Here is a 15835-nt window from a genome sequence, read left to right as displayed (position 1 = left end):
TTTTATTTCCATTATTCTAGGAGGTGTGTCATAGAGGATCTTGCTATGATTTATGTCAAGGAGTATTCTGCCTGTGTTATTCTCTAATAGTTTTATTGTTTCTGGTCTCCTGTTTCAGTCTTTAATCCACTTTGAATTTTTTTTTGTGAATGGTATTAGGAAGTGGTCTAATGTCATTCTTTTTCATATAGCTGACCAGTTTTCCCAGCACCACTTATTGAAGAGACTGTCTTTTCTCCACTGTATATTTTTGCCTCCTTTGTCCCATATTTTTGCCTCCAAGTTACCCATAGGTGTGTGGATTTATCTCCAGGCTTTCTGTCTTGTTCCATTGGTCTAGATTTCTGTCTTTGTGCTAGTACCATACTGTCTTGACGACTGTAGCTTTTGTAGTATAGTCTGAAGTCAGGAACGTTGAATCCTCTAGCTTATTTGTCTTGAAGTTTTTACTAATCTGATTTTCATCATCTACTTTAAAACTCCATCAGTGTCTTGTAGTTTTCTGCATACAGGTCTTTCGTCTCTATAGGTAGATTTATTCCTAAGTATTTTATTCTTTTGTTGCAATGGTGAATGGGATTGTTTCCTTAATTTCTCTTTCTGGTTTTTCATTGTTAGTGTATAATAATGCAAGGGGTTTATGTGTATTAATTTTATATCCTGCAACTTTCCTGTATTCATGGATTAGCTCTAGTGATTTTCTGGTGGCATCTTTAGGGTTTTCTGTGTATCATGTCATCTGCAAACAGTGAGTATTTACTTCTTCTTTTCCAGTCTGGATTCCTTTTATTTGTTTTTCTTCTCTGCTGTGCCTAGGACTTCCAAAACTATATTGAATAATAATGTTGAGAGTGGGCACTCTTAACTTGTTTTTGATTTTAAAGGAAATGCTTTCAGTTTTCCCCATTGAGAATAATGTTTATTGTGGGTTTGTCATATATGGGCTTTACAATGTTGATATATGTTCCTTCTATGCCTGCTTTCTAGAGAGTTTTTTTTTTTTTTTATCATAAGTGGGTGTTGAATTTTGTCAAAAGCTTTCTCTGCATCTGTTGAGATGGTGATATGGTTTTTATCCTTCAGTTTGTTAATATGGTCTATCACATTGATTTGGTTTGTATATATTGAAGAATCCTTACATCCCTGGGATAAATCCCACTTGATCATGATGCATGATCTTTTCAACTTTTTGTTAGATTCTATTTGCTAGAATTTTGTTAAGGAGTTTTGCATCTATGTTCATCAGTAATATTGGCCTGTAATTTTCTCTTTTTGTGGCATCTTTGTCTGGTTTTGGTATCAGGGTGATAGTGACCTCATAGAATGAGTTTGGGAGTTTTCCTTCCTCTGAAACTTTCTGGTAGAGTTTGAGCAGGATAGGTATTAGCTCTTCACTCAACTTTTGGTAGAATTTTCTTTTGAAGTCATCTGGTCCTGGGCTTTTGTTTGTTGGAAGATTTTTCATTGCAATGTCAATTTCCATGTTTGTGGTTGGTCCGTTTATATTTTCTGTTTCTTCCTGGTTCAGTTTTGGGAGACTGTACCTTTCTAAGAATTTGCCCATTTCTTCCAGGTTTTCCATTTTATTGGCATATGTTGTTTATAGTAGTCTCTTATGATATTTCACATTTCTGGGGTGTCAGTTGTAACTTCTTTTGCATATCTAATTTCATTAATTTGAATCTTCCCGCTTTTTTCTTGATGAGTCTGGCTAATGGTTTGTCAGTTTTGTCTTTCCTCTCAAAGAACCAGCTTTTAGTTTGTTATTGTTGCCTCCATTGTTTTTCATTTACTTCTGCTCTGATCTTTAAGATTCTTTCCTTCTACTGACGTTGGAGTTTTTGTCCTTCTTTTCCCAGTTGCTTTAGGTGCAGGGTTAGGTGGTTGGTTTTCATCGTTTCTTGAGGTAGGCTTGTGTTGCGATAAATGTCCCTCTTAGCACTGCTTTCACTGCATCCCACATGTTTTAAGTTCTTGTGTTTCCGTTGTCATTTGTTTCTAGGCATATTTTGATTTCCTTCTTTATTTCTTCAGTGATCTGTTGGTTATTCAGAAGCATATTATTTAGCCTCCATGTATTTTTTATATATTTTTTTCCTGTAGTTGACATCTGATCTTACAACTTTGTGGTCAAAAAAGATTCTTGAAATAATTTAACTTTTTAAAATTTATCAAGACTTGTTTTGTGACCTAAGATGTGATCTGTCCTGGAGAATGTTCCTTGTGCACTTCAGAAAAAAAGTGAAATCTATTGTTTTTGATTGAAATGCCCTGTAGATATCAATTAGGCCCAACTGGTCTTTTCACAAGCTCTAAAGCTTGTGTTTCTTTATTAATTTCCTGTCTGTATACTCTGTCCATTGGTGTGAGTGAGGTATTAAAGTCCCCCACTATTATTGTGTTACTCTTGAGCTCCTCTTTAAAACTTGTTAGCATTTGCATTTATGTATTGAGGTGCTCCTATGATAGGTGCATGTATAACTGTTATATTTTCTTCTTGGATTGATCTCTTGATCATTATGTAGTGTCCTTCATTGTCTCTTGTAATGGCCTTTATTTTAAAGTCTTATTTTCTCTGATATGAGTATTGAGACTCCTACTTGCTTCTGATTTCATTTGCATGTAATATCTTTTTTCAGCCCCTCACTTTCAGCCTGTGTGTGTCCCTAGGTCTGAGATGTGTCTCTTACAACAGCATATATTGGGGTCTTGTTTTTGTATCCATTCAGCCAGTCTGTGTCTTTTGGTTGGAACATTTAGTCCATTTACATTTAAGGTAGTTATTGATAAGTATCATCCATTTGCCATTTACTCTGTTGTTTTAGGTTTGTTTTTGTAGGCGTTTTCTTATTCTTGTGTTTCCTGTCTAGAGAAGTTTCTTTACTTTTTTTGTAAGGCTGGTTTGGCAATGCTGAATTCTCTTAATTTTTTGCTTGTCTGTAAAGGTTTTGATTTCTCCCTTGAATCTGAACACGATCCTTGCTGGATGGAGTAATCTTGGCTCTAGGGTTTCCCTTTCGTCACTTTCAGTATATCTTGCACTCCCTTCTGGTCTGCAACGTTTCTGCTGAAAGACCAGCTGTTAGCCTTACAGAGAGCTCCTTGTAAGTTATTTGTTGTTTTTCCCTTGCTGCTTTTAATATTTGTTCTTTGCATTTAATTTCAGTTAGTTTGATTAACGTATATCTTGGCGTGTTTCTCCTTGAGTTCATCCTGTATGTGACCTGGGCTTCCTGGACTTGGGTGACTGTTTCCTTTCCCATTTTAGGGAAGTTTTCAGCGATAATCTCCTCAAATATTTTCTCATACTCTTTCTTCTTGTCCTCTTCTTCTGGGACCCCATGAGTCGAATGTTGGGGCACTTAATGTTGTCCCAGTGGTCTCCTGAGACTGTCCTCATTTCTTTTTATTCTTTTTTCTTTATTCTGCTCTATTTGAGTTATTTCCACCATTATCTTCCAGCCCATGTAGCCATTCTTCTGCTTCAGCTGTTCTGCCTTTGGTTCCCACTAATGTATTTTCCATCTCAGGTACTGTGTTGTTCATGACTGATTGTCTATTCTTTAAATCTTGCAGGTCCTTGGTAAACATTTCTTGTATCTTCCCGATCCGTGCCTCTAATCTTTCTATCTGTGTGTTCATTTTATTTCCAAGATTTTGAATCACCTTATCATCACTCTGAATTCTTTTTGCAGTACACAGCTTATTTCCTCCTGGTTTGTTTGGTCTTGTGGGTTTTTTACTATGCTCCTTCATCTGCTGCATGCTTCTCTGTCTTTCCACTTTGCTTAATTTACTGTGTTTGGGGTCTCCTGTCTGCAGGCTGGAAGGTTGTGGTAATTCCTCTTAACTGTGGTGTCCGCCCCCCATTGGTGGGGTTGGTCCAGGGTCTAGTGAGGGCTTCCTGGTTGGGGGAACTTGTGCTTGTATTCTGTTGGATGGAGCTGGATCTTGTCTCTTTGAAGGGCAGTCCAGTAGTATGTTTTGGGGTGCCTGTGGGCTTGGTATTGCTTTGGGCAGCCTTTCTGCAAATGGCAGGTTTGTATTCCTGTTATGCTAGAGGTTTGGTGTCAGGCATCTGGCACTGGAGCCTGCAGGACGTTGGGTGGAACTTGTTCTTGGTTTTCAGATGGAGGTCTTTGAGAAGGCCCTTTATGTTCCATGGGGTCTGGAGTTCTCTGGTGGTCCAAAGTCCTGGACTTGGGGCTCCCACCTTGGGGGTTTGAGCCCAACCCCTTACTATAGCACCGAGACTTCATAGGCTACACGGAAGTCATAACCCCAAGACTAAAGGTGAAACAGCATTCAACAGCTAAAGAAATTCGCACATTTACAAAGGGAAAAGAAGAGAGAAAAAAATGAGTAACAGCAGGAGTCAAGAAAGAAGAAAGCAATCAAGCCAATGATCAAACCCTTAAGGGAAATCGGATACTAAAAATTAGACTCTCAGAAGTGCAGAATGAAAAACAAAACATCAAAAACAAAATCTAAGGCGTGGAAAAAATTGCAGTGTAACTTAGCAGTACTAAGCAGTAAAATCAGGAAAATAAAGTGAATTTATTTTAAAATAAGGTGTTTTTTTTTTTTAAAGTGGAAAGGAGGCTATAAAAATAAAAATTAAAGGAGTAATAAAGAACAACATTATAACACTATGGGGAAAAAAGGGGAGGAATATATATAGAATGATATTGAGAAGAATGTCCGTGTGATTCCTCCATTTTCCTGCTCTGGCCAGTTTGCCTACTCAGACAGTCCTCCAATATTTTTAGGAAGGTCTCTGGATTTGCTGTGGGCAGTGTGGGGTCAGTTTAAAACTCAGATCCTGCCTTGCCCCAGCTTGTACCTACTCCCAAAGTCCAGTTGCCCCTAAAGCCCACAGTCTAACGCCAGTTCTGGGGAATTAGCATGCTGCCCCGCGACTGCATGGGCGACTTTCCCGTCTTCCCTGTGCTCACGCGGCCTCCTGCTGCTTTGCTGTGGCCCTGGGCCTGCTTCTGCTCACAGGCCTCTGTTCTCGGCCGAGACCTGGGGGGACTCAGTTGCCCTGGGGCGAGGGGAGTGTCTGGAACTTGCGGGCAGTCACCAGGCGGCCGCGCGCTTTCGCAGAGGAGCTGGCCCTGTGTTGGGGGACCCTTGGCAGGGCCAAGCCGCTTGGTCTACCAGGTAGATGCGCCTTTTGCCTTCGAGTACCCACCATTTCACAGCACCGAGGTTCCCAAGCACCCCCGTGACGCCACCTGTGGGGTTTCCCAGTGTGGAAACGTGTCCTCCTTCACGGCTCCCTGCCCGGGCGCAGGTCCCTGTCCTGAAATCTCTGTCTCCCATTCTGCCTCTGGTGAGGCCCATTCCGAGGACGCCAATTGGCCTTTCTGAAAGTCCGGGGTCTTCCTGCTGGCGTCCCCGAGCTGTCCTGTAGGAGCTGCCCCACATGCAGAGGATGCGCTTCTGATGTGATCTCCCCATCTTGAAAGTCTCCTCTGAATTCTTCTTTACTGTTTACTCAGGAAAGTTCCAGAGCCTCTCTCCAAGTTTCCCTTACAGGGTGTGTAAAGTGCTTGGTGAGTGGTCTTTTGTTTCCCTTGATCGTGTCTTCGGCCTGGACTTCGTGTATCACAGGAGCGCAGTGAACGGTACAGTCATGCTGTGTAAGTCAAAGTGAGATCCTTAAAATACGAAGTCAACAAGTGCTGCATATTAGCGAATTGGCAGCTTGTTAACAAAAATTAGTCTATAAGTTAATAATGTGAAAATTCTTTTAAGAAACAGATATATTATGTAGCAAACCAAGGAATGAAATACCTACCAGTGGAATGGATAGTCTTGGCTACTTTCTAAAATACAGGCTTTCCGATTTTTAACATAATTTTCCATTTGTCAACTCATCACTATTTGTGCCCACTTTTAAAGAACTTCATTATTAAATACACACACATGTACATACACTGACACAAATATACTTACACATAGTCACACACACATACTCAGTCACATGTACACACTCATAAACATGCACACACACTTGCACACACATGCTTAGTCACATGTACACACTCACGTGCACACACATACACACTCACACACAACCTAACCCTAACTTTTGGCCTCCTTTTGGACTTTTATTTGACTATAAAGGTATTTTAAGAAGGGGAAGATAAGGGTGAAATGTCTTATCTCACTTTGAAAATTTTTTACTTTTAATCGGAGGATAAATGCCTTACAGTAGTGTGCTGGTTTCTGCCACACATCGGCATGAATCAACCCTAGGTGTACACAGGTCCCCTCTCTCTTGAACCCCCCACCCACCTCCCTCCCGTCCCCCCAGGTTTTCCTGGAGCAGCAGGTCTGAGCGCCCAGTGTTCACAGCAGATTCCCGCGGGCTGTCTCCTTTCCGTGTGATAACGTGTACGCTTCATGCTGCTCTCATCTCCTCCCCCGCTGCCTGCAGGTCTGCCTGTATATCTGTGTTTCTGTTGCTGCCCTGCAAATAGGGCCATCAGTACCGTTTGTCTAGATTGCATATATACGTGTTAACATATGTTACTTGTTTTTCTCTTTCTGACTTACTTCACTCTTATAATAGGCTCTAGGTTCGTTCATCTCATTAGAACTGACTCAAATACCTTCCTTTTTATGGCTGAGTAATATTCCACTGTGTACGTGTACCACACTTCTTTATACACTCATCTGTCAATGGACATCTAGGTTGCTTCCGTGTCCTAGCTATTGTAAATAGTGCTGCAATGAATACTGGGGTACATGTGTATTTTTCAGTTATGGTTTTTTCAGGGAATATGCCAAGTAGTAGGATTGTTGGGTCATATGAGTTTTATTCTTAGTTTTTTTAAGGACTCTCCACACTGTTCTCCATAGTTGCTGTACTTTAATAGATGAGGGGAATACAAGTTTTTAGGCAGCTATACTTGTTTTCTTAAATGTTTCCCCATTTTATCTTTATCAGTATCACGTTTTTAATCATCTGGCCTGTGTTTCTTCCTTGAGTCCTCAGTGCTTCCCAAGGCAGCCTCTGGCTCTGTGTTCTGCTGACCCTCCTGCAGGCTGCCTCCGCGCAGTCTGGGTGGACGCTTGTCTGAGCTCAGCCTTGGTAACAGAGCGTTACTGCTCTGCCTGCTCTCCTGTCTCATCTCTTTTCTGTGTTCTGTCTGGACGTCCACCTTCCGAGCCTCAGTGGTGCTTCTAAGACCAAAATGGTTCCTGGCTTACTACCCGAAAGATGGATATTAAAGATTAATATCCTGAAATCCAGATGATGCCAAAGTATTAAAACTAAAGAACCATCATGGTCTTACTCTCAGGGCCTCATCTGGCCACGTTCTAGGAGGTGGATCTGAGTCGTCAAGGCGTGTGCCAGGGAGAACGTGTGTGTGTGTTTTGCTTTAGCAGAAATCCTGGACGTTAGAACGTAATTGCCACCTCGTCATGGTTATTACTTGTCTTTTTTCAGTGTGTTAAACCAAGCACACCCAGGGAAGGCTGGAAGCAGATATGGGGGATGTGGCCCTCTGTGCCAGGCTGCCGGCAGTGGGCTGGGCGGGGGGCGGTTAGTGACCAAGCCGGGACGTTGTCCAGAGAGAGGCCGAATTAAAGGAGAAGGGTCAGCGTGGGAGTGCCCTAGACAGTGTAATGACTTCTACTAATTACTGTTCCTTTTTTAAACCAATGAGTTTCTTAAGCTTTATTAGCATGACAGGAATTAGGGCCCTGGTTCCTATTAGGAGAGAGAAAATGGAGAAGAAGCAAGACTAGATTGGCAGGTTACTATATTTATCCTGTATGTCAGCTCTTGTTCACTGTTTAAAGACACTAAGGAATAAAGTTCCTGTCAATCACTATGTAAAGAACTGCTTTGAAATGATGTTGCATAGAAAGGCAGTTAGAAATCAGGGTGCCCACCTGAACAGGAGAAATGTACAAAAGAACAGGGGAAATGTCTTGTAAAAATGCTGGCTGCTCCAACATTAGTTGTAACAGCGAAAGATTGGGAGACCACGTCCATCAGTGAGGGCTGGTTAAACCAAAGGCAGCTCATCTCCCCAGTGTGGGGGGGCTCTGTAGGTGTCAGAGAAGGGTGAGAAGGGCTTGATACGTGGGCAGTGAGCGATCTCCACTGTGGCTGCTCAGAGGAAGGCCACAGAGCAGTGTGCACACTACGCTGCTTTTGTGCAAAAAATGGAGGTTTGTGGATACACGGACACCTCTGCTTAGATCTTCAAGGAGAAAGAAGACAATAAAAGATAAACTAAAAACTCATAAAAATGTACGGGGGAAGGGAGGAATTAGGGTAGAGGAATCCAGGAAGAAAGTAAGATTTACCTGAATGCACCTTGATACACAGTTTGGCTTAGGAATCATAAAAAAAATAAATTTATCCAAAAAAGCAAAAACACGTCCCACCCCCACATACACAATGGGATAAAAAGGAAACAAACGTACGTAATTGTACTTTGTTACAGACATAACCATGTAAAGAAAATAATTACCTTTACTGACCTTGGAACACTGTACTTTTATTGTACATTCTCAATGAGATGTACTCTGACCAAAAAAAAAAAAAAATGTAGAGTTTAAATTGTATTTAGCAGTCTTACTATTAGTTATGTTGATGTGGTTAATTAAGATTGCCTGCCAAAGAGATAAGTCTAAGATTTAAGAAAGTAGTGAAAACATTGTAACTGTAAATTTGAATTAGAGGTACAAGCAATTCCTGTTGCTTCCCTTAGAAAAAATATTCTTCCCTTAAAAAAAAAAGCCCACGTACCTAAGATCTGTTCACTAAAGAGCCTGGAAAACAGTGGGAACTCAGTAACGGTGAGCACTCCTGGCCCCCAGATTGTGGTCTTTGAGCACCATTCTCCACTGTAAGAATCCAGAGTATCCTTGGAGAAATGCCTGGTTCCAGGCCCAGGTGAGCAGTGTACTTGCTAACTCTAGAACGTCTTATGCCAGAAGCAAGGGACGTGTCAAAGGCTAATCAGTGACCTCAGGAGGACTTAGAAACGCACCTGCAGGGTTCCCATTGGCCAGCGATGGGATAACTGACTGCAAGTGAATATGTAAAAAAAACTCCATGAGTTTTAATGATATTAAATCAGGAAGAGGATGTCCCACCACTCCTGCGTTCATACTGTTTTGAATGGTGGTGAGGAATATGCACTGATTATGTGAATTATACAGAGGTAGGGTGCCCTTGGAGAAGGAAATGGCAACCCACTCCAGTGTTCTTGCCTGGAGAATCCCAGGGACGGGGGAGCCTGGTGGGCTGCCATCTATGTGGTCGCACAGAGTTGGACACGACTGAAGTGACTTAGCAGCAGCAGCAGGGTGCCCTGGCTTTCTCTCATCCTCTCTGCTCTGCTGCAGGCTTGGTCTGGGACCTTGGGCTGACTCTTACTGGGACAGGAAACACAGTGTTTTGTGCTGTTTTTCATCCTTAATTGCCAACATTGAGACCTCAGTTCAGTTCAGTCGCTCAGTCGTGTCCGACTCTTTGTGACCCCATGGACTGCAGCACGCCAGGCCTCCCTGTCCTTCACCATCTCCCCAGAGCTTACTCAAAATCATGTCCATCAAGTTGGTGATGCCATCCAACCATCTCATCCTCTGTCATCCCCTTCTCCTCCCGCCTTCAATCTTTCCCAGTATCAGGGTCTTTTCCAGTGAGTCAGTTCTTCGCATCAGGTGGCCAAAGTCTTGGAGTTTCAGCTTCAGCATCAGTCCTTCCAGTGAACACCCAGGACTGATCTCCTTAAGGATGGACTGGTTGGATCTCCTTGCAGTCCAAGGGACTCTCAAGAGTCTTCTCCACACCACAGTTCCAAAGCATCATTGAGACCTCAGTGGAGCTAAAATCAGCCTCCGAGATTCCAAAGCCTGGGCCTGGTCCACGGTCCCTCCCGCTCCCTCAGCCTCAGTCTCTGAACCTGGCTGAGTCTCTTCAGCGCCCCCACCTCTAGAGGAAGAATGCGGATGGTCACCTGTGCCCTGGGCAGCATCCCAGTCCACAGGCACGCACTTGGAGATGCTGTCTGCCTCATTGAGGCTGTGAATTGGCAGTGCTTCCCCTGCCGGAACTTTGTTATTTCATCCTCTGTGAAATCCCAGTGGAGACTGGAATCTTTCTAGCTACACCTAGAAAAATAAATATTGCTGGCCCATTACCGCAGATTGGGTGGGAGAGTAACATCCTTTGTCTTTCTGCTTCTTTCAGCCATGGAGTTCCATGAGCACCTGCACAGCATCGGCACCAAGGAAGGCCTGAAGGAACGCAAACTGCAAAAGGCGGTGGAGAGCTTTACCTGGAACATCACCATCCTAAAGGTACCTTCTGCGCCGTTTCTGACACTCCTGACTTTGCAGCCCTTTTCCGCATGCTTCTTCCCACTGGTTAGTGCCCACTTCCCTGCGCTCTGCGTCATCAGCCCATCAAGGCCGCAGCGCTCTCACAGAAGTCCAGTGAGGACTCTGCGTTTGGGAGAGCCTGCGGCACGGTCGCTGGGCAGGCAGCCACGTGAGTGGCTAGCACGTTGTGGGTCCTGCCAGGAAGGGAAAGGGCCTTGCGTTTCACCTTTGAAGTGCTGCAGACTTCATAGCTGCCAGTCGCTGCATGGGAAACAGCACCGATTACAGAGAAATGACTGGAATTGGAAGATTCTAGTTCCTCACATTTCATTCAATGCTTTAAAGTATAATCACAGCCTTAATATTAATACAATCCCAGAAAAAATATAGGAAAGAATTGTGGGGGGCGTACTTAAAAGAAGTATGTGAAGGGAATTGCCATTTGAAAGACATCTCCTTCCAAGGGAAAAAACACCCATAACTGTTTATCTGCTCCCTTCTTTCTTTCTTTTCTGTTCATCTCTCCCTGCCTTCCTCCATCCCTCCTTCCCTTCTCTCTGTTTCAGCATGACCACTTACAAATTAACTGTTATTATTTTTATGATGAAAGTAATGTATTTTCATTATAGAAAATGTCAAACTAGCATAACCAGAGGTAAACATAGTCTCACCATCCAGGGTCTTTTGCTGTGCATTCCCCCAGCCTCCTTCTCTGTGGTATATATAACATGTTGTTGTTTAGTTGCTCAGTCATGTCTGACTTTTGCAACCCCACAGACTGTAGCCCGCCAGGCTCCTCCGTCCCTGGGATTCTCCAGGCAAGAACACTGGAGTGGGTTGCCATGTCCTCCTCCAGGGGGTCTTCCCAACCCAGGGATCGAACCTGCATTTCCTGCATTGGCAAGCGGACTCTTTACCGCTGAGTCACCTGGGAAACCGTGCATGTCATATGACACGATTTTAAAAATACTGTTGTGTGTGCGCCTTGGGGCTTCTCTGGTGGCTCAGATGCCATGCAGGAGGTCGGCTTTCGATCCCTCGTTTGGGAAGGTCCCCTGGCGGAGGGCATGGATACCCACTCCAGTATCCTTGCCTGGAGACCCCCATGGACAGAGGGGCCTGGGGAGCTGCAGCCCACGGGGTCTCACGGAGCGGACGGGACCGAGCGACTCAGCAGCAGCAGCAGGTGCCTTGGAACTTTTTGTGTTTTGTCTTGATGATCTTTTCTTCATCTCAGTGTTTGGGACCTTGAATAATAATAGCACAGAAATATCATTTGTCTGGACCTTGGACAGCTCAGCGTAAAATTACTCTCTGGTTCCTCCCAGCTTTCTTCTCAGTTGAATTCAAAGCTGTAAAGATGTTATCACAGCTGCCTCTTTTAATTTTCCTGTCCCCCTTCAAGTTAAAGGATCCATCCTGCAGCAGACAACAGTTTTCTGATTTAATGAGAAGTCACCCTTCCCAAGCTAGCCAACTTGCACTTTCTTATCTTATGCTGCTACTCCTTTGTATAATTAAAGTCATTTTCTGAACTTCTTCAAATACTTCCCTTACCTACACATGTACTTTTTAAAAAATCTCTAGATCTTCTGCTTAGTATTTAACTCTGATCACTTGTAGTTCAGTAAAGAGCAGATAGAAAAATGTACAATGGAGAGGCATTTGGCTTTACAACTTGCTGGTACTCTATAAACTTCCTGCAAACCTCAGGGGAAAATAGCACCATAGTGTGTAGCCCTATGACAGGAACAAAGGCTCATTTGGCTTTTTTTTTTTTTTTTAAACAAGATCCCAGGGGATTCTTACGCACATTAGTTTGGGAAGCACTGGGCTAAGGACCCCTGGAGATGGAAGCCTGGTGCACACAGTTGTGAAAAGCAGCTGGCACAAAGTAATGGATCAGATTCTGGAAACGTGACATTGAACCAAATGGCTGCCCTGAGGAAACCATTTTCTTATGAATTATGTCCAGGAGAGAGAATTAAAACCTCAGACTTCTCTTCATATGGAAACAAATGCACAGGACAGGGTAATAGATTTTTGGAAGTCTCCAGGGTAGTATTGGCTCTAGGTGGTGTTTGCGTCTGGCAGAACCAGGCATGGAGTGCAGAATGGCTGCAGGGATCTGTGTGTCTTTTCTGTATGGCGGAGGGCCTTGTTCATGGCTGCGTATTTCACGGGGGTAAGCTCTCTTTGGACAGTCCAGTGCTCTCGGAGTTTTGGGCGTGGGTCTGGGTTGAGCCCCCAGCCTTCTCCTGGCAGGAGGGTGTGGGTCTCCTGGGTTCCTCTCCTCAGCTGTTCTTTGGGCTGAGCTGGTCCTCCTGGGCTGTGTGGTGGGCAGCAGGTGCCCTCGTGGGGGCACAGAGGCTTGGGGATGCCTCCAGACCTTCCCTCCAGACGTGCCGAGGAGCCCCAGAGCTGTGCGACCAGTTATGAGCTACCTGGGCGCCTAACGCACAGTTTCCCACGCCCCGCTGCAGACCTCCAGGGTCAGCATCTCAGGGGTGACCTTAGGACTGCCTGTCCGACAGGGTCCTCAGGGGATTAGGAAGCTCCCTGAGAAGCTGAGTGCCAGAGCAGAGGCACCAACTGCCTTCCAAGTCCCAGCATTCATCTGAACAATGTGGCAGGAAGGGCAGCCGGTGGTCACAGGATGAAGGACTTGCAGTGTGGGGATCGCGGATGTGACCTCTGGCCAGAAACAGCTTTCATCCAAGGGTGTCCAGCCCAGGTTTCATGAGTCTCTGCTGGCTTCGTTCACTTTTTCAGTTTTAAGGGTTACTTTAAAATGCAGACATAGATGAAGGAGAAATGTCACCTGTGATCCCACACCCAGAAGGACCCACTATTAACATCTTGGCATGTTGTTTTTAAGATTGAGCTATGTGTTTATTTTGGGTGCGCTGAGCCTTCTCTAGGCACAGCCAGGGAGGGCTGCTCTCCAGATCTGGCGAGGGCTCCTCCCCCCAGCAGTCTCTGTTGCTGAGCAGGGCTCAGCAGTGGTGGCCCACGGGCTTCGCTGTCCCACGGCAGGTCGGGTCTTCCCAGACCAGGGATTGAACCTGTGTCCCCGGCATTGGCAGGTGGATTCTTAACCATTGGCCTACAGGGAAGCCCAACATCTTGTCATATTTACTTCATTTTTTTTCTTTTGAATAAAAATCATTTGTTTTTGTGAACATGTCTTCATTATAAAGAACTTTTTTAATGTATAAAAGATAAGTTTTAAAATGACCTTAGATCTTCCATCTGAGAAATAATTGTTTTTAAATGTAAGTGACCTTATTCCAGGAACTGTTTTATATGCATATGGCTGGGTGAATAGAGATATATTTTATTGATTCTGAGTCATACTTTCATACTTTTTTCCATGTTTTTCACATCTTTGATATTTTTGTATATCATGGAGTGATTTTCTTCCTTGTGAAAGTTGCTCAGTCATGTCCGACTCTTTGCAACCCCATGGACCATACAGTCCATGGAATTCTCCAGGCCAGAATACTGGAGTGGGTAGCCTTTTCCTTCTCCAGAGGATCTTCCCAACCCAGGGATCGAACCCAGGTCTCCTGCATTGCAGGTGGATTCTTTACCAGCTGAGCCACAAGGGAATGTATGTCTTATAAGCATTAGTGTCTCAGATATTATGAAATAAGGTATATCAGTAGACAGGATCCTACTATAATTTCTCTATTTAATTTTTCAAGTACTAAATTTCACTTTGAAGTGAAGTGGTAGTCACTCAGTTGTATCTGACTCTTTGCCACCCCAGGGACTGCAGCCCTCCAGACTTTGTCCATGGGTTTCTCCAGGCAAGAATCCTGGAGTGGGTTGCCATGCCCTCCTCCAGGGGATCTCCCCAACCCAGGGATTGAACCCAGGTCTCCTGAATGCGGGTGGATTTTTTTGTCATCTGAGCCACAGGGAAAGTGAATGAATTGCTGAACAATTTTTACTCTAAAGGGTATTTATTTCCTATAAAATCCCTCTGAGGTTAAGAAAAAAGATTATGAACAATGTTAATTGGAGTCATTTTTGAAAACTATACATTTGGGTTTTTTGGGTTATACATTTGGATTCATTGGGATTTTTGAAATCTACACATTTCAAGTATAAGGTTTGTTGGTTGACCTTCTGCTATGAAAGATGAGAATATTAACACTTTCTACTATTTCTGGGTGGGAAGTTAGGCATGTTGTTATTTTTCCATTGTCCAGGTTTAAACATCACCTGTTGGTCCCAGGAGTGTGGTTCCCATGTTGCTCATTTACCAGCTCAATATTTAAGCTGGTTTGCTGTCACCAGCAGTCCAAGTCACCCATGCTTTCCTGTAGCCCAAGGGAACGGCCAAGAAAGGAGAAGTCTCAGCTGGTGTCAGAGACAGCCTTTGGGTGCTTGGACCCAGCTTTCTCAGGGCTTGTCCCTGTCCTGTTCCAGGGTTTCTGGTGATAACTGGGGAGAGGGTGTCATTTATTCCCACAGACTTCTGATTGCCTCTTTAATTCAGAAACCAGCCCTCAAGATCTCACACTCATTAGATAGCACCATTCTCTCTTTTTTGATGAGCTTTATTGAGGTATAATTTAATGTAAAATAAAATTCACCAGTTTTAACTGTGCAATTCAGGGATTTTTGACAAATGTGTATAGTCATGCAGCCTACCACAGTGATGACAGACCATCATCCCAGGGGTCCCCTTGTTCTCCTTTGTAGGAAACTCCTGTGCCTGGCCGCCTGCTGGTCTAATTTCTGTCCCTGTGGTTTCACCTGCTCCAGAATGTCACATACATGGAGACACATACTTTTGTGGCCAGTAACCTTTGTGCCTGGCCTCTTGCATTCAGCAGAACACTTCTGAGATTCATCCAAGTTGATGTTTCAGTAAGCTATTCCTTTTTACTGATAAATAGTATTCTATCTTCTGGGTGTACCACACTCCCTTCACTAGCGGAGGACATTTGGGTTACTTCTAGTTTTTTCATATTATGTATACAGCTGCAATGGACATTCACATACAGGTCTTTGTGTGAACATATAGTTTTGATTTTTTTGGATGAATACCTATGAGTAGAATTTCTCATTTGGTAATTGTGTGTCAGACTTTATAAGAAATTGCCAACTGCTTTATGAACCATCCCATAGAGAATTCCCCCCAGCAGTGTTACAAGAGTTGCAGTTACCCCACACCTTTGTAAACACTTGATATTGTCAATTTGGCAAGTCTAGTAAGTGTATAGAGTTTGAGCAACTTTTTGTTGGGTCTTCTTTTACATTTTTAAAGAGGTCACGATGGGTCTTAGTGTGGCTTTGTATTTTCTGCTTAGAGTTCTTCGAGATTTTTCTATATGTAGGTTTATAGTTTTCATCAAATTTGGAAAAATTTCAGCCATTGTTTCTTTAAACTTGTTTCCGTTTTGCCCTTTGTCTCCTCCTCCTGTGACTCCGTGTATGCATAGGTACTGCTCGATATTATCACACA

At 43.7% G+C, this 15835-nt stretch overlaps 1 protein-coding gene across 1 annotated transcript in view; it reads left to right on the top strand.

Moving 5' to 3' along the window:
- Positions 1–15835, top strand: part of PLCL2 (phospholipase C like 2) — a 213215-nt gene that overhangs the window by 170790 nt on the left and 26590 nt on the right. Inside the window, exon 6 of the mRNA XM_043875245.1 lies at positions 10226–10335. Coding sequence (XP_043731180.1) covers positions 10226–10335 — 110 coding nt within the window. The remainder of the gene's footprint in view (positions 1–10225; positions 10336–15835) is intronic.

Source organism: Cervus elaphus, chromosome 19 (genome assembly GCF_910594005.1).
Source record: "Cervus elaphus chromosome 19, mCerEla1.1, whole genome shotgun sequence".
Classification (NCBI taxonomy): domain Eukaryota; kingdom Metazoa; phylum Chordata; class Mammalia; order Artiodactyla; family Cervidae; genus Cervus; species Cervus elaphus.
This window is presented reverse-complemented; position numbering and strand designations above follow the sequence as displayed.